Source organism: Lates calcarifer, linkage group LG7_1, assembly GCF_001640805.2.
Source record: "Lates calcarifer isolate ASB-BC8 linkage group LG7_1, TLL_Latcal_v3, whole genome shotgun sequence".
Lineage (NCBI taxonomy): Eukaryota > Metazoa > Chordata > Actinopteri > Centropomidae > Lates > Lates calcarifer.
This window is the reverse complement of record NC_066839.1, coordinates 19,091,422-19,105,814: the sequence shown is the minus strand read 5'-3', so window position 1 is coordinate 19,105,814 and position 14,393 is coordinate 19,091,422. Positions and strand designations below refer to the sequence as shown.

The 14,393-nt window shown below is 41.6% G+C and overlaps 1 protein-coding gene across 1 annotated transcript in view; it reads right to left on the bottom strand.

Annotated features, from left to right (window-relative positions):
* LOC108895795 (kinesin-like protein KIF13B) overlaps window positions 1–14,393 on the bottom strand; it is a 35,734-nt gene that overhangs the window by 3,988 nt on the left and 17,353 nt on the right. The window contains 22 exon segments of the mRNA XM_051071994.1: window positions 16–81; window positions 3,513–3,631; window positions 3,949–4,042; window positions 5,096–5,152; window positions 5,699–5,776; window positions 6,237–6,389; window positions 7,587–7,679; window positions 7,817–7,993; window positions 8,161–8,279; window positions 8,382–8,437; window positions 8,905–9,031; window positions 9,931–10,030; window positions 10,193–10,222; window positions 10,422–10,568; window positions 10,741–10,873; window positions 11,645–11,802; window positions 11,889–12,005; window positions 12,008–12,064; window positions 12,351–12,479; window positions 13,495–13,644; window positions 13,897–14,043; window positions 14,149–14,311. Of these exon segments, the coding sequence (XP_050927951.1) occupies window positions 16–81; window positions 3,513–3,631; window positions 3,949–4,042; window positions 5,096–5,152; window positions 5,699–5,776; window positions 6,237–6,389; window positions 7,587–7,679; window positions 7,817–7,993; window positions 8,161–8,279; window positions 8,382–8,437; window positions 8,905–9,031; window positions 9,931–10,030; window positions 10,193–10,222; window positions 10,422–10,568; window positions 10,741–10,873; window positions 11,645–11,802; window positions 11,889–12,005; window positions 12,008–12,064; window positions 12,351–12,479; window positions 13,495–13,644; window positions 13,897–14,043; window positions 14,149–14,311 (2,470 nt within the window).

Below are 14,393 nucleotides of genomic sequence, written 5' to 3'. Positions count from 1 at the left end.
GGTTGGAGAACTTACGGGTTGCTGATGTTTGCCCATGCCCTCTTCGACACTGGCTGACTGCACCATGATGCGTGGCAAGCTCTGCGACAGGAAGGGAATTTCAAAGAAGTTAATGTCATTTCAGATAAAACAATCTGTACATTTGCCCTGAGAGGCTGTCAAGCTGATTTCAAGATATAATCATGAGCGAGTTGGAATCACATCAGTGCAGTTCAACCTGAAGATTAGACCTTAATATAAGCCTGTAGATTTCCAAACCTGGTCATTATACAGTGTGTGTGTGTGTGTGAGGTGATGATTAGCTGCTGTGAGGGAATTATAAAACTCAGGCTTCAGTGTGACAGTAAAACAGAAATAGAGCCAGTGGGGAAGAACTTAATCTATGTTTCTAACAAGAAGACAGGTACTGTAGCTGAACATCATACTGCACTGCTTTCTCTGGCAGCCTTGAAGAATACTAAACTAGAATAACTAACTATGCCAGCTGGCCATTTATTTCAGTATATTGTTTCTACACAGACATGTTTTATGATTGTGGATAATCAGTTTAGTATAATAATTTATCAAAAAGGAATAAAATATTTAATTTCTTTTAGCAATCAGCAGGCAAGATGTTGATATAAGATGCAGAAAGCGTAATAAAAATATTTGTTCATCAGATCACTCAGACAGATAATCATGATAAACTGGTAAAACAATCAGGATAATTGCACCATAATTATAATTGCACCCATTATCATTTATCCCTATTCAGTATTCAAGTTACCTCTTTAACACTCAATATGATCTGTCAGCTGATTAAATATTATGTGATTTTCTTTTCAGTTTTCGAAGAGGGCTATATTGAAAATAAAAAACGTATATCTTGAGATATTTGAAAATATTTTATAAATTAAGTTTGACTGCGTGCCTAACAGACACAGTCATAGAGTATGAATCAGGACAACATGCATCCCAGACATCACATTCTGAGGAAACAAACACTTCAATCTCCAGACTCTGCTTAACAAAATTAAGGTGGTTTGATTCAGGTCATTTCAACGACAACGTACATGGACAGTAGGTCTACCATCAGAGAGCAGGTCAAACACATCTATCCTAACTCTCTGTGGCTCAGGACAGTATACCTGTAAGTCAACACAATACATTAAATACACAAGGAAGTCTGGCTCTTCTAATATGGGAAGCTACAGATTTGTTTTCACTGAAAGAAAAGATGTTTAAGGGTTCTGTAGGTATTTTCACAAAAAACAGCCAACACATGAATAATCCAAAATACATGACTGTGCCAGACTGTTGTACTTGACAACATGTTCCTTCATTAACCATAAACATGGGTGCTGTATATGGGTACATACACCATCCTGTTTATTAACCATTTTTTAAGATTTACGTCTTTATTAGGTTTGAATTAGGGCTGAGTGCCAAAGACAGAGTAGATAAGTCAGAAAGTACAGGGATTTAGCATTGCTGGTTTAGGTCCTTATATAAAAAATATAGAATAACACAAGCTGTGTCTTATAACAATGTTAACTGGGAACATAATTAAATACTCAATATGTTTCAGAAAGAAGTCAGAACTTGACACCTTAGTGTTTTTGCTTTAATGTCTCAAATCAAATTTAGTCAAATTCTTATTTTTGTGACTGAAGTCCTGAATCCAAGACAAGACGTGTTACATGGCTTCTAACTGTACTCACTAGGTTTTTACACAGCAGCAGTTCAAACAGAGTAGTATCCAGCTTTAATACTGTCTTGCTCATTTAAGCTGCAGTTCATTCACGGCAGCAGACATGTTAAGAACATGCTGTGGGATTTGTGAGATACATTTAGCCACTGTACTGATTGTTGCCCTGATCTCCAGTTTTTGAGATCAGTGCTACAATCAATCACTCATCCAATTTATGTACACAATAGTGCAGTACTCGAGGCCTTTGTTTTTGTTATGACCTTTGCAAACATCTGTGGCAGGCAGGGTGGAAAGAGCACTAATTAGGGCGATGACCTCAAACATTGCACCAACAAGGCCCGACGGGTTTCCATTCCAACTAAACACCACGGCACATGATTTCCCTGATTAGCCTCCCTCCGCGGCTCAAGGTGCTAATCAGTCAAATCAGATGCTGTAGTGTTCGGCTCAGATGAAAAAAGCTGCAGACTGCAGAGTGTCGATGGCACATGATTGGAGATCAGTGGATGAGGAGGAGGTGAAGGAGCGGGGGCGACGTGTCAGGACGACAAGGTTCACCTGCTCCTAATTAACCCTCTTCTACACACAGTGTGATCCTGCCTCAGTGGGGGATGTTTGTAGAGCGTCTGCTCTGATCACAAACATTATACAGCATGTCAATCACTCAGGAGACACCAGCTACCTCAGTACTGTATGTGCTGATAATTTCATTCTTAATATAAATACTCATGTAACCTGGTTTTGATTCAATGAATTTTAATGTCATGACTCAGAGGGACAGTTAAGTTTATTCTTAACACTGGACAACTTGTTTCCTGTAAAAACCAGATACTGCCAACTGACACTAATACTGCTAATAATGATGCTGTTAATAATAATGGCATCTTTTTATTAGCAGTAAAACCTACAGTATGTTCTCAGTCAAATAAGAAGGGGCAGCTGGCAGCAACATTCTCATTCTCTTCTTTTTGCAGTTGCTTCAGACCCCTTCACTTTTTGCACTTTGTGTTGTAGATTTATTTTTTTTTTTTTTTGGGATCAATTTGCCATTTTCAGTTTACACTTAATAAGTCATAAAGACAAAGGGGAAACGTGGTGAAGCATTAGTTTTTAGTGTTCCCAGGAGCACACTGGCCTCAATAATTGTGAAATGGAAGAAATTTGGAACCACCAGGCCTTTTCCTAGTGCTGGCTGCCCAGCCAAACCGAGTGACCGGGCAAGAAGGGACTTGGTCAGGGTGGTGAAAAGGACCCAATGGTCAAACTGCCCAAATACTGAATTAAAAAGTCTGAACACTTTCCAGTTCAGAATGTTTATTTCAAAATGTAAAAAGAGGTTTTCACTTTGTAGATTATTCAGTGTAGAATGATGGTCATTTTTTTTTTCCATTTACAATTAAATCTACAGCACATTAAAGTGTGCAAAAAGTGAAGGCTCTGAAGATTTAGTGAAGCCACTGTATAATGGTGTACTTGTTCTGCCTCAAAACCTTAAAAACATGATATGAGGTCTAAACAAAAGCACTCTTTTTCTATTCCTTGTTTATGATTAAGTTTATCATCTCTATTTTTGCAAACTTCTGAAAACCACTTATCCTGGGCACTGAGGCATTTACACACTTTATCTGTTTATTATTTGTGTTTCCATCTACATAAGCTCTGTTTCCATGGCAACGCGAGAAATAGGACTATCCGCTGATGAGTACAGGGGATATTTAGATTCATGCTGCAGTGATGCATATAAACTTTAAATCCCTGATAAGACAGTGAGCAGAATACAAGCGTAAATCCAAAGCAGGGTGAGCTGGCTGAGTGAGTGTACCTGCTGATGGACAGCTGTCTGCTCTCTACTATCTTCCTTCCCACCAGGAAGCAGTGACTTCAGCAGCTTGGGCACGGCCTTGACTGGGGGGAGATAAGATGCAGCAAAGCCTGAATGCACTGATAGAGAGGTCGGAGAAAAGAGGAGAAGAAGTGCAGGAGGTTACAGGAGCAGAAGTGGGGAAAAAAAAACAAGGGCAGAGGGAAGGCAGAAAAAGATGAGGTTTTTGAGGCAGGGAGGAAAGAGATTGAGAAATGTGTTAGCAAAGAAGAAAACAAGCACCAAATTAAGATTCAGAGCAAAAGGACAGATACAGTTGGCCACAGGCTAAAGCGTCAAAAACAGAGCTAATGACATCAAAGGCAGCAAAAAGGGGAAAGATGACTCAAAGCCAGAGAAAGAATCCATTAGGCGATAAAGGTTTTATCAGTCATACCTGCTTCTGGGTTCAGGTTCTGGGATATGGAACTGGGCAGTGTGCGTCTGGAGGGAGGAGGCACCACAGAAAGATCCTGGTGGCTCTGCCAGCCCTGCAGACACACAGGAGGGGAAGACACAGAGGATGATACATGTGGTTCGAAAGAGCATTTCAGTAATCTGTGACATTTAGCACACTCTACTGCTTGCAGACAGAATTGCAACAGCACTGACAGGTCGGCAGTTAAAACCATTTCTTTTAGCAATCTGCTTCAACCATTTACATACTACCCTTTTCTGGCATTTGTCCACTACTTTCAGCAAAATATTTCAACTGAGAATTTGTTATTTAGAGCTAACTTTTTCAACCATTTACCACTTATGGCTGTTTTCGATCACTTTTTGCCTGCCTTTAGTTCTGTATTTCAACCCCTACCCCTACCTATTAGCTTTAGCTAACATTTATACAGATGATCTATATACAGGTGATCACCCTTGAGTCTCTGGCTATTGAGATACACAGCTTAAATACTAAAAGGTGTCCCTGCAGACCAACAGGACTATAAATTGCTCTTATAAGCAGGTGATATATTATTGGTTATTTATAGTATTATGTCCAAGAGCGATGAGCATTTGAACTGCAGTCTAATATTCCCCTCTCAGACTGGTTTTAGCCTGGAAAAGCCTTCCCAGTATTTCACAATAAAAGAAGCAAAAAGCAAACAGTAAAAATTGGTGTATTATTTTTTATCCTCCTTCTCCCATCTTGTAAATCATCTTTTAGTTCCTGTAGCCTTTCTTGCCTTTTAAAAGGAATGTTTTATGGGTACTATCTAATATTTTAAAGGTTTTATTTCTTCTTCTCTTTTTTTTACCTCTCGCTATTGTATTTTTTATATTTTTTTTATTTCACATTTCTACTTTTCACGCGCAGGTCTCCAATTACAGTTTATATTTGTATTATTATGCATGCTGGACATAGTTAATTCATCATTTAGATTCGAGTACTTCACTTGTTTAAGTCCCTTGTTTCTATATTATGGATGCAGTCTTGCAAATGAGGAAAAAATGGCAGAAACAGAAAAATTACCACAGTGTAAGACTATAAGAAATTATACATGAATAGATATTAATGAGAGGATCAGTAGACATAATATGTGTCTCACATTGAAGTCATGGAGCCGATGAGAGGAGGAGCAGAGATCCAGACTGCTGCTTGACAGCTGGTTAGAGGGTTAGAGGGTTAGAGCCAAGGTGTTAGTGAGACAGGTTAACAGCAGTGAGACAGGTTAATAAAACATGGCAAGAAACAATACCTGAACCCCAGACTACAAACAAGCCACACCCATGTTACTGTTGCGGTTAGCTGAGGTGAAAAGATTTAGACCAGTGTTGTGTCAAAGCCTGTTTCCAAATGAATCGGTGTTTCCTCTTGCTCCTACCTGTAGCCCCGCCTGAGCAGTTACCTCTGTGACACCTAAACATAACCTAACCTTAGGCCTCAGTAAAACACTGGAAATATACTAAACCTTCTATATTCTGTTGTGGTTTACAGTGTCTCAGTTAACTGCTTGTGGTTTCTGTCTGACCACACGCCAGCTTATTTGGATATCCCTCTGTCCACTGAATTTGCCAAGTGCATCAATATCACATCAGTATCACTAACTGAGAATAGGTCACTGCCACCTTATGTGAAAACAAACCTGAGCTAACCCCTCTGATGTTTAGAGTAGGATCATTGGAGGAGAAATCAAACCCCGAACTCTTACCCGGTTAATGTTTGGAGAGCTCAGGCAGCGTCTGGGAGGTTTTCCTCTGACTGCCAGCTGTTCTCTCACAGCCACCTCCTACACACACACACACACACAACACACACACATACACAACAACACACACACACACACACACACACACACACACACACACACACACACACACACACACACACACACACGCATACAAATGTGTTTTGTGCAATTTTTAATTGTGTGATTTATGGAAAGACTGTCACTTTGTGTTTTTATTGGGATGCTTTGTATTATGTAGATTAATTATCGCTATTTGTTTCCTTTTTGGCAGGAGGGAACAGAAAATGTCCCAGTTCTGGGTCTGGATGACATTTTCCAAACTGCAAAGACAATGAGGATTTAATGTGCTCATGCTTCAGAGAAATATCAATTAAGGAAACACAGTTTAATGAGCGACTTGTCAGACATTTATGTATTCTGAATGAGCTAAATGATGATGAATACAACGTGATTTATCAAAATATAAAAGTGCAGGTGTTCGTGAAGTATATTTCCTGACCTGTCTCAGGCGGTCCAGAGTGAGGATGTTCTCCACAGCCAGGACACTCCGGAGGTATTTCTCTATGGCTGCTTCGCTGTCAGCTGACTGGTCGTCCTCGGCACTGGCAGCCAGCCTGGCCAACATCTCCCTGTCCTCTGGACCATGGATGTCCTGTAAGAGCAGGGATATAGATTGTTTGAGCCAGGGTTTTAATCTGCTCTGTGCCAAGTCTTGATTCACCTTTGTTTGGATTTCATTTATGGTAATGACTTTTACATTATCCCATTTACTACATGACCTCCTCCCTAAATATTTAGCATCCCTCAGAAAATGCTAAAGTGCAGTAAAGGTTTTATTACAAGTCTTCGGCAAACCACTCTCATGAAATGACTGCAGTTAGTATCCATGGACTGCACTGTAGCGGAAATGTAATTATGGGAAAATAAACTACTGCAAAGCATTCGCACCCAGCCTCTAACCAGCAGACATCTTGACAGCAAAAGATGAAGCTCTAGTCTCTTAATTAGAAAACAAAGACCTGATAATGTGGCACATCAGAGCTAATTATTCAACAATTCTGTCTAGTGTCATCAATCCTCTCTGTGTAAGCACAATCACAGCTGTGCAAAAATACTATCTGTGGTTAAAGTTCAGGTTGAGCATTCCTCAGTTTTGATATTGCTGCAAAAACGATACATCAAAACCAAGGTGACAGACATGTATTGCAGTTTATTTGTAGAACTACTGGAAGCTTATTCAAAGCAAGTCTCCATGGAAATTTGACCTGACTGTAACACCTTATTAACATCCTGTTACTCATCATATTTCACCTGGAGAAACAAGCAATGATAGAATTCAACTACACTAATCAACCCCATAACTTAAAGGATAAAGCTGGGATTTTTGAACCTGGGAAATTTTTCCATACTTTGGGTTGTAAATGATTGATAGGGACAAAACTTTGGAAGTGGTGCAATATTCAGCAAACACAGTGTACCTGGATCCATCTGCAATGTCAATATACAGTGTAATTGTCTGCATCAAAGTGTTTGTTTTAGCCACTGTCAGGCTCAGATTGTTATTTTAAGTGTCTGACAACATTATGGATAGGATTCCTACACAATTAGACCTTTTATTAAAGAAAAAAAAAATCTTTTTATTCAACCATCATAATATAAAACTACCAATCTCCACTGACAAAAACAGGAATTTTACCTCACAGAACATGGGAGCCACAATACAGACACAATAGAGTGGGTTTGCTCTATATGCTAAATGTGTGAAAACAATTAGAATTTGTAGATTCATTTGGAGGCTAGCATCATTTCCATACAATGACTTATGTATGAAATATGGTCCAGTTCTTACCCCTGGGATGTTAGAGACAATTTCGAATGTGACTCCACAGCCGGGGATGGTGCTGCGCTGAGACATCCTCTTCAGCAGACTCTGGGCGAATCCCTGCCACACAAACCCACAACAACACTTTCTCATATCTGCTGATCTTAACTAGCGGACGTGTGATTATGACATGGAGAAAGCAAACGTGTCATTGTGTCAGCTTGCTCCTACCCAGCATGCCTCCGGGGGTCACCCACCTGTCTCCCAGTGACGTTGACACAGATGCGTTTCCTGAGGACCAGCTGCATGTGGGCTGGGTGGCTCAGCTGAACCGCCGCGCGCACCGTCAGGTAGACCCTCTGGTCAGCTGACGCTGCGCGACTCAGCTGGGGGCACTCGTGGACCGTCGAGTCCCAGGAAGCCTCCACCTTCACCTGGAACACATGGAGAAGCATGGAGAATTAACAGCATTAGAATTCCCTCCATCCTGTCTCAGATCAACTCTCCGCAGTCTCATTTGGGATTCTGAGTGGAAACTGGGGAGACAAGATACAAGTGAGGAAAACTTATGAATACACACCTTGCATTACAGCCTCCTTACCTCTGGATCGTAGTGTTTAACAATGTGAAGGTCAAAGAACTCGTCGTCATCTTCGCCGCTGAGTAAAGCGTCCAGCCCCCCAGCCAACGGCGCTGAAAGACTGGACTGGAAATCATCAGCTGGAGGGAAAGGAGAGACAGAAAATGTGGTGAGGTTCATTAGTTAGAAGAACAGAGGATTTTGCCAAATTGGAACTACAAAAGACAGTGAGAACAGCGTACCACTGAGATCCAGGAACAGGACAGGAATGTGTGTTTCCATTCCGGGGACAGGAACCCTGCGGAGAGACAGCACCATCATTATACTGACTAAACAGGCTGACAGCTCCCTCGGCTTATCCTGAGTGGCACGGTTACAAAATAGCTGTCCTCCAGCCACTGCAAGCATTTAATATCCAGCTAAGTGGATCTGATGATTAGAGGACTGTGGGGATGTTAGATAAAATGTTAGAGAGTAAAATGTTGTCAAGGTCTAAACTTGACTTTCACCTAAAGTTACTAATAATTGGCTGTCAACCATTAAGCTGTAATTTGAGCAGTAATATGAGAGGCCAAAGACCAAGGCCCAGCTGGGTGTAGGTATAGACGGGATATTAATATAAAAGCAGGTTGTGTTGATGGACACGACCAGCTGACAAAATCACTCTGGAAAAAAGTTTAATTTCCGAGTCACCAACTGTAGGTTTTTACCTGGGATCCTCCTGGAGATTAAAAATTAATAGCTGGTGTAATAATCAACACACACCTCTCTGCTGGAGCTCCTGGGATGCCGCTGCCAGCTGACGGTACCAGAACGGCGTTTCGTTCCTCTGTGAGAGTCAGACGACACTCCAGCAGCTGGGACTCCCTCTCAACATCATCCTCTGACTTATCTGCAGCACATGCACACAGAACAGTTTGTGTACAAAAGAAAAAACTTCTGGTCATAAGGCTGCATTAGTCATATTATGTTTCCAAAGTTCTGTTGTCCAACCAGTGATTCCACACATTATATCATTATACTGATATTATTATAAAAAAAGACTATTATTATTCATTGTCACAACCCACCATATCAACAGCAGCAAATATTCTTATTAATGTTGTAATATTGATTCAACAATATGTACAATCTAGATATGCTTCACTGTGACGGGGCGGCTGTGGCTCAGGAGGCAGAGCGGTCGCCCACTAATTGGAATGTCAGCAGTTCAATCCTCATCTTCTCCAGTCTGCGTGCTGAAGAATCCTTGGGCAAGATACTGAACCCCAAGTTGCCCTTGATGAGTGTGAATGTGTTTGTGTCTTAGAGTGCTGAGTATATGTAAAAACAAGCACTGTATGAATGTGTGTGTGGCTGGCTGAATGTAACCTGTAGTGTAAATCGCTTCGAGTGGTCGGCATGACTACAAAAAAGCGTGTGGTATATTAGATGGTGATGATGTGATGATGATGAAGAGGTCTCCGCTGACACTATATAAGTGCAGTCCATTTACCATGCTAACACTGATTTGAACTGTATATTACTGCCAGGAAGGAATATGAGAAGATAAAATCTCGGTTGAGCTTAATAACGCTGATCAATGGGAGGAAATGACATGTTGTGTTAGGAAGGTAGGTACACGTGCTGCATTTGAGACCAAGATGAATTTCCCCATGGGGACAATAAAGTGTAACATATCATGTCACGTCATGTCGTTTCATATTGATATTGACTGGAAATGTTGTTTCTGTATCATAATTATTTTCATAAATACTTTGTTTCCAGGCTGAATGTGTTTCGCAGCTTTACCTGGTTTGGAAACGATCTTCTGTAGCTGCTGGTCCAAATACTCCTGTCTCTGAGTGAGGGTGACCAGCCACTGTTCCCTCATCCTCTCCAGGTCTACCTCCTACACACACACACACACACACACACACACACACAGGCAGAGATACGTATCAGTTGTACAGGTCCACAGGTTTTGGTTTACTGTTCACACAAAAGAAACATTTCCAAAGTTCAGCCCAAACTATGACCTATATGCTGTTTTTTCTAGAGGTCAGCTACTTACCTGATAGCTGTCCATTTCTTCATCCCCAGCCTGAAAGAGAAACGGTTAAAGATTAAGTCAAAACCTCAACTCTCTGATTAAAACTGTGCCATTTAAGTCAAAAAGGCGGTGTCTGAGAAAAAGATGGCATGTACAAGGAAAATCAACATCATCCTCACACACACAAAGTATGCATGAAAACCAAAGATATAGATAATTTACTGATATAAAAGACTTTTTCCCTCCTCACCCAATGTGATTCGCTGCCTCTGGAGGGACGCATCTGTCGGACCTTGACGTCTCCGATGGACACAGAGAGGATGGAGGCAGCGATGAGGGGCATGGTGCCTGAGTCAGGCACCGAACGCACCTCCACCTGGACCCGATGGGACTGACCCTGCAGATACAGATTTACATTTACTTTAGTTACATTACATTTATTCCCCGTATTGATTCTGCTGTTCATAAAGTCATTATAATAGCAGAAAGTGACATGCAATCTGATCAGATTCTTACTGAAATGAATAAACCACTTATACAAATAGTACTCAAACAAAGATCCATCATACCTGTCTGAGCTGAAAGATTCCTCCGGTGCGTATGTCTTTGGCAGGAAGAACCTCTACAGCCGTGAACTCTCCGGCCTCATTCAGCTCCATCAGCTGCACCCACATCTCCAGTCGACGGGTCACCTCACTCCACCTGGAGGTTACCCAGGAAACACAAAGCCATCAGATGTGAGCTAAACATGACATTACACCTTCATTATTTATGTTTTACGATGCATATTATGGAATTCAGTTTCACAGGCACCGATGTTTCTGTGACAAAGACATTTAAACAATTTACCAGAAGGTCATTTACTCTGATGCTTTACAGTAGGTTAACACTTAAGCATCAACATGTTAAGACATAATACATGACTTAATACATCTTAAGAAAGATTAACTGGTGCGCCCCTGTGGTTTAGGGATTAGGATGCCAGTCATGAACAGCAACGTCACCAGTTTGAGTCCAGCTGGGGGCATTTGTTACATTTCTCTCCTTCTCATTTTTTGTGATCATCATCTAATCGAGGCATAAAATGGCCAAAAAATTGGCTCGGAAAATTTTGGTACACAACTTCCTGAGTTGTTAACGTCATAAATGCAGGAACATGGCGGACAAAAGTAAATGCATCAAGCAGCTACCAACATGTTGTTGTAAACACTGTGAGCAGTAAAATACAACACATCTTCTTTGCGCACAAACACACCAAAATCAGAAGAACGACTTCCCAGCTCAGGAAATGGACAGTCGACATCATGTGAAAGCAACAATCAGCAGTGAAATCAGACATATCTGTCTACACAGCATCACAATTCCAGCTGTAGTTACATTGAGGACTGTCTTGTGTATAAGTGTTTCTTCTCTTCCTTCCTGGTTACTGGATGTCCAGGTGATAAGTGTGTGTATGTGTTTGTGTGACTCTACCTCTCTCTGAGGGTTCTGGTCTTGGCTTGAATCACTCCGAGGTCCCACAGCGCCAGGTTTCTGCGGTGGTTGACCTGTTTGTGGCCGTACACTTCAATGGCCACAGCCCCCTCAGTCAAAAACTCCACAAAGTCATCTGACACAGGCACAGACAGCTCCTGTAAAGACAGAAAAACAAGACTTAAGTCTTTGCGCTGCTGCTTTATTTTTTCCTTTACTGTTGTTTACCATGAGGACTGTTTACCTTGGCACTGTCGAAGACCACGGTGCACTGTGGGTCTCTAGAGGCTGATGATGAGCTGGATGGCGCCACCTCTGGAGCGATGAACACGGGCTCCTCCTGACCCCAGAAGTGGATACTGGACAGAAGACAAAGTTGGACAAGTGGCGAGGAAGACCAGTGGCCTGGAGGATTTTCACCTGAGAGAGAGAGAGAGGGAGAATTACACAGAAAAAAAATCCCAGTGTTTTTTCAGTTGTTTTGAATCTCAGCAGTCCAAAGTGACTGACTATTTTCCCATTGGCAAAACCTTAAGATAAAGTTATGCTTAATTGTACTGAACTGTTACCGAATGTAAGGCTGAGACTGCATGTCAGTGAGAGAGTATATGGGATTAAGATTATCATCTTTTTAGATTTGACTCATTAATACCTAAATAACATGATAATCTGACCTGTTACTGAGGTAACATTTGCATGTTCTCACCACACAGTCCAGTTTACGTTCCTGTGGATCTCCATCTGTGCTGCTCAGCTGAGTTTCAAACTGTCCTGGACCCACCTCCTCAGAGTCCTCTGTACCCCGCCACACCTCCATGTGCAGCCGACCTGCCACCTGAGACACACACACACACACACACACACACACACACACACACACACACACACACACACACACACACACACACACACACACACAGCTGAGTCTCATTCTTTCTTGTCACTGAAGCTATTCACTGATCCATAAAGACAGAATAATGTCATTGCATACTGTAACACATAACAAATCATTAAAAAAATACTTCATTAAAAACATATTACTGAATCATGTCACATAACTGCTGTTTATCACTGACATGTTTGGTTAATTTGATTAGTCAGTTAAACAGGTAGCCAGGTAGAAAATATACCAGCATAACAACTTGTAAATAAACAAAATGTAAATATTTGCTTGCTTTTCTGCCCTGTCATAAGTCATTTAAAAACATCCTTTGGGGCATTAGTCATTACATTTTGTAACTTATATCTACATAAACAGATGTTTGTGCCACTTCTAGCTCTGTTTTGTTTCTTACTTAAAATCTTTTTTTAAACCTTTAACACATTTTTTGACATCTAATGTCATACTGGGAACACAGGAAACAACATGTAAACACAACTCAGTAATTCTGTCGCCTTCTAAGTTGATACAGAGCACATGATGCAAGAACACTTGCTTATATACACAACCTGCGTACCCAACCTGGGGAAAAATAAGTATCCCTGTGGAGTCATGTTACTGGCCAACTCCTGGGGGAAATATCTGGCTAAGCTGCTTATTGCTCCACTATGCTCATCTGCTAAATGCTAACTTGGCGCAGTTGGTGCACACTAAGCATTTTCATTGGACCACTGCTGTGGTTGAAAATAGCACTGATGAGAGCGCTGAGACTAACCAAAACAATGAACTGAAAGACGCTAAATTGATCAATTTATCATCAAAACGATTGCTGGTTATATTCAGTTAGATTAGATTCAAAAGAACAGGCTGTATATAGCAGGCTACATGTTTTCTACATTACAAATCTGTCTGTGCGTGTATTAAACTCAGCTGAACAGCAACCTATACATTGCACTCAGCGGGCTCCTACCTCTCCCTTCTGGTTGATGATGGGCACTGCATATTGCAGCTTGACGTCGTAGAACAGGCAGGCCAGGAACACGTTGGCCACACCAATCAGACTGTGATTCTCCTGTTCATCGAAGAATGGGTCGGCACGTTTGAAATAAGACCGCATCACCTGGGATTAGGGAAAAAGAAGAGGAGTTAAGAATGGTGTGAGACTGATGAATGAATCTTTTGTTTGACTTCAGGGTCCTCTGGAACTCCCCTGTATGGGTCCACCTGGACCCTCTAAAGTCTATCTCAATCTATTTTTCTTACATGCAATGTAAGATTGTTTTCTCTGCATATTCTTTGCTTAACTCTGCCAATTTTGCCTCCATGCTACTTAGCCTTTGACCAATCAGGGATGTGATCTCTCTTCACTCACAGGGTTGTCTTCATCAAAGTCCTTCCACTCCTGGTAGAGCTCCCTCATGTCCACCAGCCTGTTCTCCATCTTCTCCATGGCCCAGATCTGCTTCCCTTTACCTTTACGACGGACCTGGATGGCCGGCTCGCTCAGCACCACATCACGCTATGAAGAGAAAAGGGGGGTGCAGGAAAATGCATTAGGACATTTATGTTGGCCTCAAACACATCATCATCTCCCAGATGCTAGAAGGTGTTTTTCATCCTCTACCTTCCTGTTGGCATCCAGGTTAGTGGCAGGTATCTGAAGAGTGACCAGGTACTCTGTTCTCTTGTTAAGCTCCTCTGCGATGAAGCCGGCCTCCTGAGCCAGGAGGTTGGCCCGAACTATCTGCTCTCTCAGGCGCCGCAGGCTGCGAGTCATCATCGCCTCTCTGCACCACAAAACAGACACAACCATGCAAGTTTCACAAAGTATTTGGATATCTGTTCTTCTTTTGCGAAACAGGAATGGTT